Source organism: Saccopteryx leptura, chromosome 2 (genome assembly GCF_036850995.1).
Source record: "Saccopteryx leptura isolate mSacLep1 chromosome 2, mSacLep1_pri_phased_curated, whole genome shotgun sequence".
Classification (NCBI taxonomy): domain Eukaryota; kingdom Metazoa; phylum Chordata; class Mammalia; order Chiroptera; family Emballonuridae; genus Saccopteryx; species Saccopteryx leptura.
The window spans coordinates 272574234-272595049 of record NC_089504.1 but is presented as its reverse complement, the minus strand read 5'-3'; the positions used below and the strand labels follow the sequence as shown (position 1 = coordinate 272595049).

At 47.6% G+C, this 20816-nt stretch overlaps 1 protein-coding gene across 5 annotated transcripts in view; it reads left to right on the top strand.

Annotated features, from left to right (window-relative positions):
• HHAT (hedgehog acyltransferase) overlaps positions 1-20816 on the top strand; it is a 287861-nt gene that overhangs the window by 62011 nt on the left and 205034 nt on the right. For all 5 annotated transcript variants that reach the window (XM_066366058.1, XM_066366056.1, XM_066366059.1 and 2 more), the window contains 3 exons: positions 3588-3701; positions 12745-12939; positions 13970-14185. In XM_066366058.1, the coding sequence (XP_066222155.1) occupies positions 3588-3701; positions 12745-12939; positions 13970-14185 (525 nt within the window). The remainder of the gene's footprint in view (positions 1-3587; positions 3702-12744; positions 12940-13969; positions 14186-20816) is intronic.

The following is a 20816-nucleotide window of genomic DNA, read 5'->3' as shown; positions in this document are numbered from 1 at the left end:
AGGTCATTTGTGTGCACACAGAAGTTCAGGGAGTGCCACTGTGGAGGATTGGGTGTGGATTCTTTTTCCCTGGAGCTCCATCTCTTCGTTCTTTGAGGAGGAACCTTCCTGGTTCTGCCTGGCTGGAATTTATCCCAGTTTGTATCTGACTCTTTTACAGAACTGATGTGTCACAGCTCTGAGTCTTGAAAAGTGTGACAGCTTGGAGTCTAGAAGCTTTTGCTTACAGAAGCAGGCGAGTCAACCTTTTCTTACCTGAATCATTAACCACAAGTTTTTGGCTCAGTTCTATTCATGGGCTCAGTTTTCCTGTCCAGTCATTTTCTTTAGGTGAATATTTTAAGTGGAGAAGGATAGGCATAAGAGAATTGTTTTTATTTCCTTTATATGGATATTTTCTGAAAGAATTGATGATGAAAATCTGGCTCTGGCTGGTTGGCTCAGTGGTAGAGCATCAGCCTGGCATGTGGATGTCCTAGGTTTAATTCCCGGTCAGAGCACACAGGAGAAGCGCCCATTTGCTTCTCCACCCTTCCCCCTCTCAATTCTTTCTCTCTCTCTCTCTCTCTCTTTCTCTTCTGCAGCCATGGCTCAATTGGAGTGAGTTGGCCCTGGGTGCTGAGGATGGCTCCATGGCCTCTGCCTCAGGCACTAAGAAGAGCTTGGTTGCTGAGCAATGGAGCAATACCCCAGATGGGTAGAGCATGGCCTCCTAGTGGGCTTGTTGGGTGGATCCTGGTCAGGACGCATGCGGGAGTCTGTTATCTCTCTGCATCCTTTCCTCTCATTGAATAAAACACACACACAAAAAAACAAAATAAACCCCACTAATTTTTGTTGATGTGATTTTACTAGCACAAAGTTTTCAGTAGTCCTGGGGCCTTCTGGTGGAATGTAAAAATATTTTTTGGTTTCTTATACTTTAGTAGGTATTATATCATTTTCCCCCCTAAAAATTAAACTTGGAAATATTTTGAGGGAAAGGTAAGAATTCTAGATGTAAACCTGAGTGCTTAAAAATATTATTTATATTTTTAAAAAGCTAAAATGGCCTGACCAGTGGTGGCACAGTGGATAGAGTATCAACTTGGAACGCTGAGGTATATGGTTTAAAACCCCCGAGGTCACTGGCTTGAGCAGAGGCGCAGGGGCACACCAGCTTGAGTGTGGGGTTGCCAGCTTGAACACAGGATCATCGACATGATCCCAAGGTTGCTGGCTTGAGCAAGGGGTCATTGGCTCAATTTGAGCCCCTCCCCCCCCTTCAGGATACATATGAGAAGCAATCAATGAACAACTAAAGTGAAGCAACTATGATTGATGCTTCTCATCTCTCTAATGCCCCCCTCTCTTCTTCTCTTTCTCTCTCTCAAATCAATAATTAAAAAAAATATTTTTTAATTGACATTTAAAAAATAAGAAAAAATTAAAACAGCTAAAATGTTTGGATTTTTTTTGAGGGGGACTATTAAAAAAGTTCACACTTGGCTCTTAGTCTCTTTTTACCAGTATGAAGGGAATTTTACTGCCGTGGCCTCATCACATGCCCTCTGAGCTCGTTTGCCTTTATTCAGTTAATTGACTCTCCATTGAGTGATGTGGAAATGAGCTCTGATCGATAGCCAGGCTAAAGGTTTGATTCTCTGCTCTGCTGCTGCCTGGCTGTGTGGTGTGGGCATGTGCTAGATCCTGATGTCGTTATCTCTAGTGGAGGGAATTGGACCGGATTCACAGGTCACGATTTTCCTGGGGACTAGACTCTATTATGTGTATATCAGTGTTTATCAGGGTATTGGGAGTGGGGAGTATGGGTTATTTGAGAATGCACAGTACTGTATTTCTTTATTTGAAAAATGAAAATAAAAATTTTTTTTTTGTTTTTTTTAACAAGTAGCATAGTGTAAAGTAATATACAATCTTGGCTGGTTAACACAAGATGAGAAGCACATGGAGTAACAGTTAGTGGCAAGTAATAATATATAGTGAGTGCTGTGTGCTGGGTCCTGTTTTTTTGTTTTGTTTTGTTTTTTTCTGAAGTTGGAAACGGGGAGGCAGTCAGACAGACTCCCGCATGCGCCCGACCGGGATCCACCTGGCATGCCCGCCAGGGGGCGATGCTCTTCCCATCTGGGGCGTTGCTCTGTTGCATCCAGAGCCATTCTAGCGCCTGGGGCAGAGGCCACAGAGCCATCCTCAGCGCCCGGGCCATCTTTGCTCCAATGGAGCCTTGGCTTCGGGAGGGGAAGAGAGAGACAGGAAGGAGAGGGGGAGGGGTGGAGAAGCAGATGGGCGCTTCTCCTGTGTGCCCTGGCCAGGAATCAAACCCGGGACTCCTGCACACCAGGCCAACACTCTACCACTGAGCCAACCGGCCAGGGCCCGGTTCCTATTTTTAAACTTTGACATATATTTGCTCTCAGGTAAACCTCACAGAACCCTAGAAGGTCTGCGCTGTTATCGCATGTGCAGACAGAGCACAAGGTGAAGTATCTTGCTCAGGGTCACCAGAGCCAGTGCGGGGAGACCGGGATGCAGACCACGCCCAGCCTGCAACCTGAGCCGCTAGGTTTCCTACCTCTGCATTCATAGTCTTGTGTGAATCAAGATCAATTTTATCTATATTTTACCTTCTGGGGAAAAAAAGTTTTATAATCTGTGTAACTGGTATGAAACTTCCCCTCAATCCTTAGGTCAAAAAATAAAAACAAAAAAATTATATTTTTCTTTAAATCCAATTAAACTTGGCACAGAGTTCTACTTGCAGAGACTGATGAGTTGTTCAATATCCATGGTCAAGGGGGGATTCCTTCCCCATCCACATAATTTGGCTCTCCCCTCCATGCTCCTCGTGGTCGGCAGGGTCTCCCCAGGCTCCTGAGGCTCAGAGTTTTAGGTGTTTGCCCCAGGCACCCCGTGTCCGGTCACGCCAGAGGTCCACCTTCCCCGGCCAGGGAGCCGCGTAGACACAGAGCCTGGAGCAGACGCCGCCCCAGGGGGCTCGTGGACACAGAGCTTCCCGATGGGAAGGGAAGAATACCTTTTATTCTTTCATCATCATCTTATAGGAAAATAGTTTACTATTTCTCCATCAAATTATCCTCTTGCCTATAAAGGGCAGCAAGATTTAACATGACTTTAAGCAGTCTTATTAGTGTCCAGTCTACATTTCCCGTGCAGGGCGGGAGCACCTAGGTGACTAACCTGAGATAGCCTCAGCTCACTACTTACACCATCCATGTGATGCTGGGTGACTCACTTGAATTCCTTAACCTCCTGTTTCATTTTTTTTTTTTTTTTACAAAATGGGGATAATAATGGCTTCTATCCCACAGCGGGTCCTGGGGGATCATGAGCTTTAACCGAGACACTTCTCTGGAGAATGGCGATGAGACTGGCCAAGCTGGAGAGGGGAGTGGGTGGGGGTGGGGACTTGGTGGGGTAGAGGCCGGGAGTGTTGTGTAAATCCCGTTTTGTAGAGTTTGGACCCCATTGGACTTCTTTCCAGTTGATTTATTACCTGGAGTGTGTGTTCTGCCTCAGATATGTGCTGGGATCCTTCTGATCAACCCCTGTTTTGGCCTCTTCAGGACCAGACTGACTTTGAGTGGAGCTTCTGGATGGAGTGGGGGAAGCAGCGGCTGGTGTGGCTTCTCCTGGGCCACCTGGCCGTGTCGCAGGTGGCCAACCAGCTCGCAAGGAAGGTAGGACTGTGTGCATCACTTCCTTTCGAGCCTCTGCCCCCTTTGCTTTTTGGTGAAGAACTCTGAGCTAAGAATCAGTAGACCTGGATATCAGCCTCGGGAGCCTGGAAAAGATGAGACCGAACTGTTAATGATCGATCACATATTTAAGACACAGAGTTAATATGTTCTTATCCTACACCTACTTCCTCCAAGTTATTTTTCAAACCAAGGAATATAAAGGTTTTAAAGTAAAACTACATTTATCAGCATGGATGAATTTCTGGATTATGACATTGAGCTAACAGGGTAAGTTGCAGAAGAATCCATTAGATATGATCCCATGTATATAAAGCTCAGAAGTGTGCAAACTGAATCCCTACTTGCAAATTTACAAAGAAAGATAAGGTAATAAATTTTTTTTTTTTTTTGGAGACAGAGCAAGAGAGAGAGAGACAAAGAGAGAGGGAAAGATAGGGAGAGAGATGAGAAGCATCAACTCATAGCTGCTTCACTTTAGTTGTTCACTGATTGCTTCTCATATGTGCCTTGACTGGGGGGCTTCAGCTGAACCAGTGACCCCTTGCAAGCCAGTGACCTTGACCTCAAGCCAGTGACCTTGGGATCATGCCAATAATCCCACACTCAGGTCTGTGACCCAGTGCTCAAGGTGGCAACCTTGGGATTTCAAACTGGAGACTTCAGCGTTCTGGGTCAGTGCTCTATCCTCTGTGTAACCATCAGTGAAGCAAAAATTAACATAAAATTCAGGACAGTGGCTACGGCTGGTTGGGGAGGGACATAGATAGCACTGGGTAGATGCCCAAGGCCCTTTAAAGCTCTGGTGGCCTTGTCTTTCTTAAGCTGCTGGTGGTATTATTTTTGTACACCTTACAGACTTTATAAACATTCCTTTCTCTGTGTTTGACATTTGATATATTTTTAATTGATCATGTGGAAGAATGAAGTGATGAGTAGAAGGAAAGGTGAGGTTGCCCTTGGGACACTGACTTCTTCATGTCCTACCCGCCCCCACGACTTTGCCATGTGCATTAGGACCCACGTGGTGCTGTCTGCTTGGCCTGGTTTGCTTCCCTCTTGTTTTTGCTACTTCTTGTTTGCTTTTCATAGATCACTGTTTTTTCTAGCTTTCCTCATTATTGCACCCTGCCCTCTGCCAGGAGCCATTTTAGCTATTTTTTCCTAATTGTCACCACAGATGCACTGAATACCTGTTTGTATACTGTCTGTATGCTTGTGCTTTATGCATAGAGAGTACGTTTTGTCTCCGAGAACCAATTCCCCCTCTGCTGGAGGTGATACAACCCCACTGAGAAAGCGGAATGTAGGTTAACTCTGTGTTCTTGCTCCTCCCTCTTCCCAAACTTCCTCAATTTTCAGCTCCTGTTTTGCACTTTGCCATCATCAGAAATCTGCCAAAGTTAGACATAGATGTCCCTCCATTTAATTTGCTTGCAGTTTTGAGTTAGGGCTCTTTCCATCTGAGGAGGCAGAATTTGGAGTGCTTAGAGCGCTCAGATGAATCCTGGCTCTGCGGGTTTGACACTCTGCAGTCGTAACTGCAGTTGTAAGCGAGTTAGTCAATAGCTTTTAGTTCATGTCCTCCTGTGCACAACAAGGGCGGTAGCGCTTGCTTCCTGGGGTAGCGGCTGAGGGTCTGACTTTTTTAGGGCTCTGCTTGCACGTGATAAAAGCCAACTGAGTGGTGGCAGTGGCTGTCTGCTGGCATTTAGCGTGTGCTGTGACTGTGGTCTGCGTGTGCTCCTGGGAGCGGTCCCCTCCATGGTGTGCAAGAAAGGAGGCAGCTGTCTTGAGATTCCCAAACCTCCCGGGGCAGAGACTGTGCCATCATGTCGACATTCCTCTCACAAATGTCTTCCTCTGACCCTATTTCAAGTGTATGCCGGGTCCTGGGGGAAGGGACAGGGAGACACGCCCTCCCTTTGGAGTGCTGAGTGAGAAGTACCACTCTTCTCCGTCCTGGATGCGGTGGTGGTGGGCTGGGTGCCCGGGGGAAGGAGTGGGCCACGTGTGCCTTGGAGTGACAGGGAAGGTCTCCGGACCTGGGTCTGAGTTGTGGCTTTGAGGAAGTAGAGCTGTCTATTCCAGTCTTGCATTGCATTACTGAGCCCAGTGGACAGGTGGACCTGTCTTTTTATCTGCTGAGCCTGTCTTGTCCAAAGTCGGCAGGAGGTGTCTCAGTGTTTCTCTTGGAATGAGGCAGAGTTCACAGAGTCGTGTGTGTGTGTGTGTGTGTGTGTGTGTGTGTGTGTGTGTGTGTCTCCCCGACCCCTTTGTGTCCACAGGTTTGAGCTGTCTGCTGCTGGCGGGCGGGGTCTGGCTGTGGCGGGGAAACAGTGCTTGCTTTGTCTGAGTCTGCTTCGCCTTATGTAAGTCTGAACCGCAGCTCTGGGCCCAGCAGTGCTGTGCTTTCACCACCTGGACTGAGTGCTCCAGATGGCCGCAGTTCGGGGGCGTGTTTGGTACTTATTCAGGGTGGAAGATTTGGGCTGGAGCTCTTAGAGTTTCCCGCACTTGGAGCCATCATGCACTATGGAGGGTGCTGTGCAGGGCCAGACGTCAGCGGTTCTTAGTGTTGCGGCCCTTAAACCCTGAAGGTGCTTCCCGTCTCTATCGAATCTCATCGCTTCCTTCACAAGCCTTGCCTTCTTCCAGGAGAGAAGGAGGTTATTTTCAAAAGTGTGATCTTCTTTCCTTTTTTTTTTTTTTTTTTTGCCATGACAAGTAATAAAACTTTCCACTGAGCTCCTTGGCCGAGGCTGATGCCTTTTCTCTGGGTAGGGCTCTTTCTGGGCCCTGGTGAGCCTGCGTCCGGGGCCAGTGCCCTGAGAGGGGAGGCTGAGTGCAGGCTCTGGGCTCTGGCTGTGGTCTGTTATGCTTGGATTGTGTGTTGGGTGGGTCACACAGTTCCTCCTTTCTTGAACAGCCCGGTGGCCTTACTACCACCTGAGACATTGTGTTCTCTGCCCTCAGAACTAAAAATAACCCTGCACGACCCTTTTGAGGAGGCTGGCCCGCTGTGGGTGCTGAGGTGGGTGCTGCTGCTAACCACAGGGCAGAGCTGCCAGTTTCCCTCTGGCAGGCAGAACCCACATCATTAGCATTTGGGCCCCAACCGACCGGCTGAGCTCATCGGCCACAGGACTGAGAAGCACGTTGGCTGAGATCTGAATAAACTAACCTCCGGAGGACTGCGGTGAGCAGGCGCTCCCTTCCAGCGTGTTACCGAAACCACAGGCCTAATAGGAACCTTAGGCTCTAATGGTTTTCCTGGAACCAGTCTCCTCCTCCTCCGTCCATGCAGCCGTAGGGAGGGAGGAAGTCTGCCTCAGAGGGGCCCGCTGGCCTTTGCTCCCAGAGACGTGGGCTAGAATGGAATTCTTGGAACTCGGGGACGGTTTTGGTTTCCCCTGTTTGTTTGGGGAAATATATAGATACATTTTGCAGCAGCAGCTGCCCTTGATTATGTAGTATGTAATAAATTATGCCATGCATAAGGGTTATTGATCGACTCCTTCTCTCTGTTTCTCAAACAGTGTCCCACTGAGTGGTTTTTGGGCAGACGTACAAAAAGAATTAATACAAAGTGAAGTCTGGTACAGCTGCCAAAAGGAGTCTTCACCAAGGCTTAAATCTTCATTCCTCCCTCCAGAGACAGGATAATGAGGGAAACCACTCAGGCACGTCTTATTATCAGTCTGTGCCCACGGCCCAGAAAAGCTAAGTAGAGATGCTGTGAGGGGGGCTTGTCAGCCAGCTGTTCCTGTGGCCGAGTCCTGACTCCTGAGGAAGGAGACCTAAAGATTATAGATTTGCAAAAGGGCAAGGCCATGGTCTCTTCTCAGGGCTGCTGATTTCAACCTTGGAAATGTGCCTGCCCAGTTGGTTTGTTGCCGGAAGACTTCACGGGGGTGGTAGGCAACAGCTTCTATCACAGAGGTCCACTTCCAGAGGCTGGTGCCTGTGCCCCACCTGCTGCAAACTATTTGAAGTTCTCCCTAACATAAAAGACCCGAGGGGAAAACATGCAGTAGGCTGTGAGGTGTGAAAAGACTCTTATTTCACATGCATTGGCAAAGCAGCCTTGTTTATAAGGGGTTAAATGATACAAGTAGTGATTCTGGAAAACAGCAGGATTTTATAGTAGTGGACCAAGAAGTCCAAAATTTTAGTGTCTGGCTTAATTTCTTGTTACTTCTTTTTCATAACTACCAGGTTAAATCCATCTATCCACCCACCCACTCATTAACCCACCCACCTATCCATCCATCAACCCATCTATCCATCAGTCCATCCATCCACCCATCCATCCATCCACCATCCATCCAGGCATTCATCCATGCATCCATCCACCATCCATCCATGCATGCATCCATGCATGCATCCATCCATCCACCATCCATCCAGGCATTCATCCATGCATCCATCCACCATCCATCCATGCATGCATCCATGCATGCATCCATGCATGCATCCATCCATCCACCATCCATCCACCATCCATCCAGCCATCCATCCACCATCCATTCATCCATGCATCCATCCACCATCCATCCATGCATGCATCCATGCATGCATGCATCCATCCACCATCCATCCAGGCATTCATCCATGCATCCATCCACCATCCATCCATCCATGCATCCATGCATGCATCCATCCATCCACCATCCATCCACCATCCATCCAGCCATCCATCCACCATCCATTCATCCATGCATCCATCCACCATCCATCCATCCATCCATCCATGCATCCATCTATCCACCATCCATGCATCCATCCATCCATCCACCATCCATCCATGCATCCATCCATCTATTCATCCATTTATCTATCCATCCATCCACCATCCATCCATCCATCCACCATCCATCCATCCATCCATCCATTCATCTACTATATCTAATATTTTTGAAACACTTGCCATATGCTAGGTACCCTGTTAGATTCTGAGCTTACTATTATAATATGGACAAGACAGGATATTAGCCTTCTACGGGAGGCTATCAAGTAGAGAATCAGTCAACTCTCCCCCTCCTTTGAGAAATGATTCCATATAAACACAGGGAGTGATGGGGGCAGAGGGCAAGGTTGCCTACCTAATTCAGTCTGGCCAGTAAGCACTGTGACCCATCAGAAAGGCTGGAGTGGTCTTGGTCTGGTTTTATCACTATTGCCACAAAAATTGAGTAGTTTTTTTCATAATATTTGTTAGACTTTTACAAAGTTTTTCCTCTTCCCCTGCCTTCCTCTTTATCTCCTATTGGAAACTGAAGAGCCTGGAATAAAGAAAGCTGGGATAGTTCTGATAAGCTTAGCACCCAGCAAAGCTCACGCAACCTGTCTCAAGCTTCAGGTTGCTCACATTTAATGTACTTTAAAAGAGCACTGTGGCCTGACCAGGTGGTGGCACAGTGGATAGAGCATCGGACTGGGATGTGGAGGACCCAGTGGATGCATCGGACTGGACCCCTGAGGTCACCAGTTTGAGCGTGGGCTCATCTGGTTTGAGCAAAAAGCTCACCAGCGTGGACCCAAGGTCACTGGTTGAGCAAGGGGTTACTCGGTCTGCTGAAGGCCCGCGGTCAAGGCACATATGAGAAAGCAATCAATGAACAACTAAAGTGCCACCACAAAAAACTGATGACTGATGCTTCTCATCTCTCTCCGTTCCTGTCTGTCTGTCCCTATCTATCCCTCTCTCTGTCTCTGTAAAAAAAAAAAAAAAAAGCATTGTGAATGCAAATTAAAGCTCGAGTGAGATGCCCCTGCACACTTACCAGAATGGCTCAGCTGTGGCTTTAGTAACACCACCAAATGCTGTGAGGATGTGGATAAACTGGATCTCTCATATGCTGCTGGGGGGAATGTCAGATGGCCACTCTGGAAAACTATTTGGAATTTCTTGTAAAACTAAACATGCAACTACCATGCAACCAGCAAGCTCATGCTTAAGCATTTATCCCAGAGAAATGAACACTTATTTTTACACAAAACCTGAACACAGATGTTGATATATATATCAATTTCATATATAATTGCCCCAAACTGGAAATAGCCCAGATGTCCTTCTATAGCGGAATGGTTGAACAAATGATGGTTCATCCACATCATGGAATACTACATAGCACAAAGGGAGCAAAGCTTTGGAACCTGCAGTAACTTGGTTGCATCTGCAGGGAACTGTGCTAAGGGGAAAGAGCGAATCCTGAAGGTTACATACTGCATAATTTTTGAAATGAGGTCTGGAAGGCTACTTGTGCTGTGGAGTTTTAAGGGTGGGATTCCAATTGCATTTTTATAGACAGCATATGAAGATCGATAGTCTATAGGTGCTTCTTTTGCATGTTCCCATCTTTTTTTTTTTTTCATTGTCCGCTAGGAACACATGTGGTCGAGTTGCCTTTCCTTGTTGGGGGGAATGAGCAGGTGGTACGGGGGTTAGTGGAGGACAGGTGGATGTGAGGGCACACTTAGAATGGCATCAGGTGCTGTCTGCTGTACTGTCTGGCAGCAGAAGACAGTGGGGGGTGAGAATACGGAGCAAGCTCGGGTGCCCCAGGTCGCTTTTGAGAGCACGGGGAAGTTCGTCAGAGACTCTCCTGCACATTTGTCAGCACAGCACTATTCAGTGTTTCCTGAAGATTCGTTCAGCGTTTCCAAGTTGAAGCAGTTGTCTGTGGTGAAGTTCCCAAATAAATCTCAGAAAGCAGGCTTATTCCAAGTGGATCAGATCGCACTCAATAAAAATGTAGCTGGGTATACGTATGTGTATGTAGCATGAAAAAGAATTCCAAGTGGTAAAGGCTGGACGTTATGTTGCAAAAGAACCTTTTTTTCTTTCTTTTTTTTTCATTTGTTATAACTACTTCTTAAAATAGGCTTTGGCACCCTTGTTCCTTATACTTGCACTCTGCCCAGTAGTGAGTATTTGGGGGAGAGTTTGAAGCAAATTTATGTGGCTGTTTTCTGTGGGTAGTAGAATGGAAAAATAGTAAAAATGAGCTGCAGTTTTCTCTGCTTTTCTTGGAACTTAAAAGTGGCTGATGTAGTCACTCACTTGAAATATTCTCTCTTAAGCTGGAGTGTAGGTTTGGGAAAAACTGTACTTCAGCAATATTTTGGGAGAGTTAGCATCCAAGGATGTGATTTGCAATTCAGTCTCCATCTGTCTTTCCCTTAAAGAAGTCTTTTGGTTTTTACAAGAAGATATTCCTGGAAACCATGTTTTAAAATTTTTTTAAACTTTTTTTTTTAAAAGATTTTATTTATTTATTTTAGGGGGGAAAGAGAGAGAGAAAGAGAGAGAAGGGGGGAGGAGCAGGAAGCAGCGACTCCCATATGTGCCTTGACCAGGCAAGCCCGGGGTTTCAAATCTGTGACCTTAGCGTACCAGGTCGATGCTTTATCCACTGCGCCACCACAGGTCAGGCAAAAAATTTTTTTTTTAATTGAGAGAGAGGAAGGAAGAGATGGCGGGGGAGGGAGATAGAGAAAGAGCAAAGCATCAACTCATTGTCTTGGAAACCATATTTTTAGATGTACACTGAAAAGACACATCATATTTCCCTATAGGAATAGCAACTAGTATTTCTACTGTACTTACTACATACACAGACACTGTTGTAAGCATTCTATGTGCGTTTACTCACTGAATCCCCACAACAACCTTCTGAAGTAGGTATTGGTATCATCCTAACTTTATATATGAAAAAAACTGAGGCACAGAGACATTAAGAAACTTTCCTGGCCTGACCTGTGGTGGCGCAGTGGATAAAGCGTCGACCTGGAACGCTGAGGTCGCTGGTTCAAAACCCTGGGCTTGCCTGGTCAAGGCACATATGGGACTTGATGCTTCCTGCTCCTCCCCTACTTCTCTTTCTCGCTCTCTCACCTCTCTAAAATGAGTAAATAAATAAATTAATTAAAAATTAAAAAATATATAGATAGAAATGCATTTATATTAAAAAAAAAAAAAAGAAAGAAACTTTCCTAGGGACTGACCAGGCAGTGGTGCAGTGGATAGAGCATCGGGAGGACCCAGGTTCGAAACCCCAAGGTCATTGGCTTGAGCGAGGGCCCATCGACTTGAGCGTGGGCTCACTAGCTTGAGCATGGGATCATAGACATGACCCCTTGGTTGCTGGCTTGAAGCCCAAGGTCGCTGGCTTGGTCGCTGGCTTGAGCAAGGAGTCACTCGGTCTGCTGTAGCCCCCTGGTCAAGGCACATATGAGAAAGCAGTCAATGAACAACTAAGGTGCCACAACAAAGAATTGATGCTTCTCATCTCCCCTGTCCTGTCTGTCTGTCCCTATCTGTCCCTCTCTCTGACCCTCTCTCTGTTTCTGTCAAAAACAACAACAACAAAATCTTGCCTAGGGTCACAGAGCTAGTTAATAGGGACACTGAGACTTATTAAGGCAGCTGGACTTCAAAGCTTGAGTAACTAAACTGTTAAGACATGCTGCCTCTCAACAATGTTAACACAGTATTGTAGTTTTTAAGTAAGCCAGATACAACCAAGAGTATATCATAAAAACAAAGACATGTTAATTTATCTATTTAGTTTTTCAATGTCAGGCACTATAAAACTTGATAATTAAATAGAAAGATACCCTCTGATTCTCTTAAAGTGAGATTAGATGTTTGAAGCAGGTTGACTGTGCAGAGGCCTCTATCACAGAAAGGAGGCAAGATACACTTTTTTTTGGTGACATAAATTTGTAAACAATATGCTAATAAAATAATGCAACTAGATATTTAATTTTAAATCAGTGGTTTAGACTTTAAAAGCCCTTTGTGGTTTGGATGGCCCAGGTTTCTGAATATGTAAGCCTCCAGAGAAATGTCACCTGGGACTTCCTGTCACCTTCCCATCAGCAGGACTGCATGCCCCGTGTTACTAAGCAGTGGCCTCTCCTATGTAGAGCCTTCAGTAGCAATGCCCCTACGCTCACCCTTCTCTCTCTTCTTCCCTCCCGGTCCTCCTGTGTCTCTCCCACTGGTCCGCGTGCACAGCACAGACCCTGGATCCTCACCGCCTATGGAGTGTGGGCCTGCTGGTGTGTGCTGGGGGCCCCAGGGACAGCCACAATTTTTCTCCACACCATCATCTCCTTCTGCGTAGCCCAGTTCCGGTCAATGTTCCTATCATGGCTTTGTACTCTCCTGCTACTCTTCACACTGAGGCTGCAAGATGTGGAGGAAATTAAGGTAAGAGTCTTCCTTTACAATAGGAAGGCAAAGGTCCCTTTGGGGTGCCCCCATCTGGTAGGTAACTTTTGTTTTCAGGCAATAGTCAATTGAAGCAATGTGGTGGGGCTCCCTCTAGTGGGCACATGGGGTGGATGCATGTGAACCTTGCTGTTGCATTCTGCAGTCATGCCTTTTATAGCTGAGTGTCTTAGCCCTCTGTTGCACAGGGCTAACTTTGTACTTCTTCCAGTTTGGGCAGCCATGGATGGTGGCACATATCGCAGGAACAGAGGGTCAGGAATAAGGAGAAAAGAAAGCAATAGTTCCCTATGTGTTTAATAAAACACCATCTGTAGGGTACTGTATAATTTATAGGAAACTCTCACCTTCCTTATCTCATCTGGTGCCCACGATAGCCCGAGACAGGTTAGCCAGGTGTTTCCTTGCACAGAAAGTGTTGGGAAGTTTTTTATATTTTTTCTTTAATATTGGGAAGTTCTTTATATTCTTTCTTGATTTAAGAAAGAAAGTATAAAGACACCACTTCTGTGGTGTTTTATTTTGTTCTTTCATTCCTTCACTCACTCATTGACTTGAGTGATAGCACTTAGAATTGGTGTGCCCTCGATTGGCACAGTCATGGGCAAGAACATGATGGGCAAGATGAGCTAGGGGACAGCCCGTGTGACATTTATATGCCTCTCTTTGTCTTCAGAATTGTTGGAGGAGCTGTCAAAGTGTCCACTGCTTGTGGCTAAGCGCCGTGTTGCCCACTGGATGCATCTGACAGATGCATACCTGGGGGAATCTTCCTGATGTTGCCTCAGGCTTAATGATGTTGCTAAATTGATGGTTGCTGTTAGAGACACTCTTCTGCTCACTGCTTATAACTGCTTGTTTTGATTACCAAGATTTACCTGCTGTTCAGTGGTTCTCGACTCCCTTTATGGTACCTCTGCTCTACCCGTGGGAGAAATCTCCTTCTCTAGAGATTGGTTGATGCCCCTCCTTGCCGCTCACGGGCTGTCCTCTCCTGGCGACTTTGCAGAGGGGCTGGTACAAGACAGAAAGCGAGTTCTACCTGCTGCAGTTCACGCTGACCGTCCGCTGCCTGTACTACACCAGCTTCTGCCTTGAGTTCTGCTGGCAGCAGCGGCCCTCCGGGCGCACCGGCTACTCCTTGCCCTGGATGATGGCCTACGTCTTCTATTACCCAGTCTTCCACAACGGGCCCGTCCTCAGCTTCCCTGAGTTCGTCACGCAGGTAGGCCCTGGGGATTGGACTGGTGTTCTGTAGATTCAGCCTCTGTCCTTGTGGTCGTGTTTGTGCATGTGACTCTGGAGTGTTTTCATTCAGGGGTGCACACAAATTTAAAACACTTATTATTGCCTTTTTTTTTTTTACATAATAAATACTTCAGGAAAAGCAACCTTCAAAATAAAAGTCGTCTAGGCCCAACCCTGATTCTCGGTGGACTGTGGCCACCAGGGTTAATAGCTGGGCACAGTGAGGAACTCATGGGGAAGGGCAGTCCCAGGGAAAGAAAAAGCTGGATCCTTTTTCTTATGGTATTGCTTGAAAAGTAGAAAGAGAAGCTGTGTAAGCTCTGGTTGACAAACAGTACGCTCTCTTGTTTTTACAAACTGCCATAGCCTGGGAATTGTTCAGGGGAACTTAGACGGGCAGGTGGGTGGAGCTGAGAGAGTGGGAAGGTTACAGTGTGTTTCCGGTCTGGGGGCCGTTTCTGCCCAGGTCCCTGCCGCCGTCTCTGGACGGCAGCTCTGTCTGAACTCATGGCAAGCCACCTTCGCCATTCCCTCTGCACTTTTCCTCCGACTTAGTTCATTTTTCTCATTGCACAGCTAACCTCATGGAACATGTGTATGAAAATTAATTCACCTACATTGTTAGTAACTGATAAAGTATCTAAAGTGGTATTTCTCAAGGACATTCCTAACTCCCGCCACCAAAACTGAATGATTCTGATTGAAATGAGAATGATAGGCATGCACACACATGTACCATCCTACACACACACACACACACACACACACACACACACACACACCTAGGAGTACCGCTTCAGGTACAGAGCCAATGTTGCACATTTTCAGAGGACAATAGGAAAGGTACCCCCTGGAATAGTCAGAGGGTTCTTAGATATCCCTTACTTCTGTCTTAAAAATTCCACTCAGTTATTCATTGTACTCAAAAGTATATTTCTGAATCAAAACAATCATGTCCTGTTTTAAAATTACCAGTTAAATTCTTTAACTTTTCCCTCTCTGAAATCTTTAAGTGAAATTGTTATTCTAGGCAAACACTTGTGTAGGATGTGGTTACGCATACCTCAGTTTGGGTTACGTAGGGTCATTCTTTTGTCCTGAAGTCATTTTAAATCTGTTTTAAAATCGTGTTTAAAGCTACCGTGTAAAAGACAGAGGTGCTTGGTGATGGCAGCTGATCTAACGCTGGTTCTCAAAGTGTGGTCCCTGGACCAGCAGCCTCAGGAGCACCTGGGAACGTGTGAGACGTGCAGAGCCTCGGGCCCCAGCCCAGACCCGCTGAAGCAGAGACTCCTGAGTGGGGCCCAGCCCTGTGGTTTCACACGCCCTCCAGGCGATTCTGATGCACCTAGAGGTTGAGAACCATTATCCCGAGCCCCTCAGAAGATTCGGGGTGCTGGGTGGGCTTTGGGAGGCTCAGTGTAGGGTGGGTCAGGCCTCCCCATTGTCTCTTTCCCAGTCTCCTCACCATGGTGAGTTGTGAATTCTTCCCAACATTCCAGCCAATACCTTGTGGACTAAAAATCCCCTCCCCCCATCCTGCTGAAGACAGTAATTTTCCGAGAAACATGGACTAAATCCATTAAGAGGAAACATTAATCCATTGAGGACTTTGCCCTGTGGGATCTACACTTTGTTATGAAAATCATCATTCTTTTTTTTTTCTCATCTCTTCCTTTGAGACTGCGCCCTGTAGGGTCTAGTGGGAACACGGGAGCCCGGTGCAGGGTCCTGTATCTGTTTCACGGGGGCGAGCTGTGAGATTATTGCTCCCCTAAGCTCTCAGCTCCTCCTGAGTTCAGTCTGGGGGAGAGAAGGGCTGGTGTCTTCCCGCAGGGGCTCGGGGAGGGGGCCTGGGGGGCATCTGTGTCTTATCTCTCTCTTTTCTACCCCTTTCAAATTGGTAGCAATTTCTGAAAGGAGGGAACTCAGAAAGACACATTGAAACTGTCCTCTCTGGTCTATAAAAGGCAAAATGTTTAGTGAGCCACAGGGCGAAGGAAAAAATAGCCAGGAGGGTTTCTGCCGTTGCCAACTGTGCTTATGGGGGGCACTCACCCCCTATGAGAGGGTGCGTCAAAAAGAGGAGCAGTTGAACTAAGAAGCTAATCTAGTTCAGAGAGGGCAAGAAGGGAAAGGTGGGATGGGGTGCGGGGCTGGGGGGTGGGGAGAAAGCTAACTGGGAGGGCTTGTGAGCAAGGTTTGCTCGGAACAAGTGCTGAGAGCAGGAGAATGAGGCTGTGCCACCAGGGGGCAGCAGAGCCCCACATGGAAACCAACCTAGGTCAGAAAAGCAGCGACCAACGGGAATCTGCAAACCCCTATTGCTAATATGACTATGTTAGGCACACGCCGGGGAGAATGTATCTCTCACCCAATTTTTTTTTAGCACTAGATTTACACACACAAGAGGAGGAACATGTAGAAAAGGTGCCCTCAGTAATGTAAGGCATGTGGAATTTGCACACATCAATCAGGAACAGGTAAAATTTGCCGAGGAGAAGGCCTCACTCAGTGCCTTGAGGGTCATCTCTGAGGGCATGAGGCATCCATTGGTCTCCCATGGTTCTGTGGGATTTAGTCACTGAGCTAGGGGTGAGGTGGGGGCCAGGGGGCCCAGGGAAAGGCAGAGCATGCTGTTTATTTGCCTTGCGTGGAGCCTGGGCTACCACATCTCACTCGGAACAGGTCGAATGGTTCAGTGGGGGCCGGTGTGGGGGAGGATGGAGAGGCTGCGGTGGTAGGACCAGGGGGCTCAGATAGGGACCTTGTGTGTGGTTCAAGCGACACTTTGGAGCCCAACCCTGTTATAGGGTTTGAGTCCCGCTCTACTTTGGCTTGAGAGTGGTTGGTGAGTTGCTCACTTATTTGTGACTCAGTTTCCTTATCAGTAAAATGGGAAGAATAATAGAACCTCCCTCACAGGATTATTAAGAAGATTAAAGTGAGTGTGTATAGGTCCATGTGGCCTGACACTTGGAAATGTTAACCATTACTGTTATTGTTGTGTTGTTAGCCCAAAGCCTGTGGCAATTCTGGGGTAAGTTTAGGCTAGAACACCCACCCTGGGGATTCCAGGCAGTGACCATTCCAGCCTCAGAAGAGGCCAGTGTGCTGGCTCCATCTCTTGGGAAGAGAGACCCAGGCCATTGCTGCAGGTGCAGGGGAGGGCCCAGCAGTCAACATCCCTGACAGACAAATTGCTCAGGGTTTGGAATACACTCTGGTTCTAGCATCCATCTGCAATAATATGAATTGTAATAAATAATACTAACTGAGCATTTGCTCCAACCCAGGCTTTGCATGTTTACAGATGGTAATACAGAGGCAGGGAGAGGCTAACAGAATGCAGGTTGGGGGAAGGAATAAAGATGTGAGCGTTGTCATGCCGACTTGTGAATGCCCAGGAGTCAGAGAGAAGGTGCTGGTGGACATGCAGGTCTGGAGGCTCAAGCTGGCCAGACCAGGTCCCAGTGCTGTGGCAACAGCACCAACTCCAGCCCCACGGGGGGCTCGCCACCACCCGCCTGGGTCTGGACAACTGGGAGGGGCCGTGAGGGTCTGATTAGGGAATGGCTCGTTGGGAGTAGAGGTATGCTCTGTGACCACTGACTGGGCGGAAGCTCCCCACCACAAAGGAATAAGCCGCCAACTCCAATACCCTTGACCTAAATGCAGAGGTTGGAGCAGGGGAGGCGCAGTTGAACATTTGGCTCTGGCGAAAGCTCTTGTTTGGTGCCTTCAAACACTTGTATTATTACTGTGAGAAGGAAAAAGAACATTTCTTCTTTGAAAACTGTCATCTCTAATCATCAGAATATCTTTAAAAGCCTTTGATATTCCTTTTTATGCAATTTGAATGAAATGAGGTTTTAAAATATAATGTTTTGAAATGCACTTTGCAGACGAGTTAATGTGCATTTCTTTTTAGTGGCACTTTAAATTCCCATCGATGACAGTTTCCTCTGGTCTTAAGGTTGGCACTCCCGTAGGTTGGAAATATCTTGAATGAGCAGCTTGGCATGCGGACAGGAGAGCAGTCCTACTCGTTAGGGGAGCTGTGTGTGGCATGTCTTTTCTTCCTGCTGGATTGACAAGGGACCAATGCTGAATTTTTTAAATAAAAGGGAGCCAAGTTGATCGAAGATCTGAATAGAATAGACTGTAATAATGACCCGACTCCAAAGAAAGACCAATAACTATTTTTTTAGGTAAAAGCAAATAGAATCAAAGATTAGACTGTTTTCTTTCTGCTGTTTACCTGTACAATTAAGGAGTAGATGTTTCTGTTACCCTGAGTGAGGAGGCTACCAGGATCAAGAAGGCAGTGTTGTGGAGAACAGTCCCTCTTGGTCTGGTGGGGATACAGTCGTGCCTTCTTAAACCTGGTGGGGAAGTTTTGCCCTGAGGAGAGCAGGTAAGTCGCCAGTGGGAAGCCAGCCAGCCAGCCAGCCAGCCACATCATGCGTGTTGTCTCTTCCTAATCATAGGTATTTGTGTCATTGTGGACTGTGCATGGTTTGGGAAGGGAAAGGAGGTCCTCTGGAATGATCTTGAGCTGGGATTGCTGGACTGGGGGGTGATGGATGGAGGTGTTTCCCTGGTTGCCTGTCGGGGCTGCTCCCCACTTGGCTCCCCCACTCCCCGGGGTGGGGCTGCACACCCAGTGCCCCGGGAGGCCTCGGGTGTGGGTCTGGTCTTCAGGGAACCCAAGCTTGGGGTCGGCTTATGCTCAGGGGCCTAAGGCCACATGCATATTTGCTTACTTTAGTTGTGCGAAGATTGTCTTCTGTCAACAGTGCTTTATTTTTCTTATTTTTTAAATTTTATCTTAGTGAGAAGAGGGGAGACAGAGAGACAGACTCTGGCACATGCCCCCACTGAGATCTACCCAGCAAGCCCACTAGGGTGCAATGCTTTGCCCATCTGGGGCTGTTGCTCCATTGCTCAGCAACTGAGCCCCCTTTTTTTAAGCGCCTGAGGGGGAGGCCACAGAGCCATCCTCAGCACCTGAGGCCAACTTGCTCAAACCAATTGAGCCAGGGCTGTGGGAAGGGAAGAGAAAGAGAGAGAGAGAGAGAGAGAGAGAGAGATAGAAAGAGATAGAGAGAGAGAGAGAGAAGGGGGATGAGGAGAGGTGGAGAAGCAGATGGTTGCTTCTTCTGTGTGTTCTGACTGGGAATGAGACCTGGGACGTCCACATTGGGCTGATGCTCTACCACTGAGCCAACCGGCCAGGGCCAACAGTGCTTTTTTTTTAATGAAAAAAATTTTTTTATTGATTTTAGAGAGAGAGGATGGGAGAGAGAGAAAAACATTGATTTGTTGTTCCACTTACTTATGTATTAATTGGTTGATTCTTATATGTGCTCTGACCGGGAATTGAACCCACAACCTTGGCGTGTCAGGATGGCAGTCTGACCAACTGAACTACTGGGCCAGGGCCTATCAGCAATGCTTTTGTATCCAGGGAACTTGCTTCCCTGCCAGGGTCTGGCTCCAAGAAAGGCCTGTCTGTTCATCAGGAATGGTTGTGATCTCTTTGTGTCTTAGCCTCGCCGCTGCCTTCGCGTGAAGTCTTCCAGCCGCCAACAAAGGCCCTAGCTTTGTAATTGTGCCCTCATTTGCTCATGGACATTAGGCCAAATGAATTTGGTGTAGGGAGCTGGAAGGGGTTGATAATTAACCAGGAGGAACTCAGTACGTAGCTAAGAAAAGCTATGAGTGAAGCGGGCAGGTCAGAAGAAACAATGACGGGGCTAGTGTGAGAGAGAGCAAGGGCCGCTGGCTCGTGAGGACCCTGGGCTTCCCATGGGAGCCCCGGAAATGAGGCGTGTGTTAAAAAAAGGTGAAGAGATAAGAAGCCTTGCCTCCCTAGCAGACAAGACCATAGTCTGCACAATGTTGTATTACTTTTTTCCAGGATCACAAAAATAATGAATTATTAAAAACAACATAAGGATCTTACCATCCAGAGATGACCGTCACTGTTGCCAACTTGGTGCAGGTCCTTCCAGCCTTCGTTATTTATGCTCATGGAAAAAAGTTAGTTTCCATGGCTCTGTCGTGCATGTCAACAGCCTCCCACTGTTGGGCTTTTGGGTTACTTCCTCTTCCCTCTCAATTAAAGAACACAGGCATGGATGGCCGGGCAGGTAGACTCTGCACTGAGGATTTAGCCATCCACCAGCTTGTAGAAGTCGACGTTGTAGGGCCTGGCAGAGCATTGCGGCGAGGATTCAGATGAAAACCCCCTTTGGGTTATGCCCGAGGAGGGGTCTGCACCGGGCAGCAGCGCAGCTGTGATCACAGTTAGCGGTGAGCCGCCGTCTGCCAATCCCGACGCAGTCTGCCAGTCCCGACGCAGTCTGCCAGTCCCGACGCAGTCTGCCAATCCCGACGCAGTCTGCCAGTCCCGACGCAGTCTGCCAATCCCGACGCAGTCTGCCAGTCCCGATGCAGTCTGCCAATCCCCACGTGCCCAGCCTTCCTTCCCGGCGGCCCCTCCCAGCCAGCGCCTCCCCGTTACCACCCACACCTGGCGGGCCCTTCCCAGCAGGCCTGTTCCCAGACGAGGCAGGATGGTGTGGTCTTCCTGAACGCTAAAG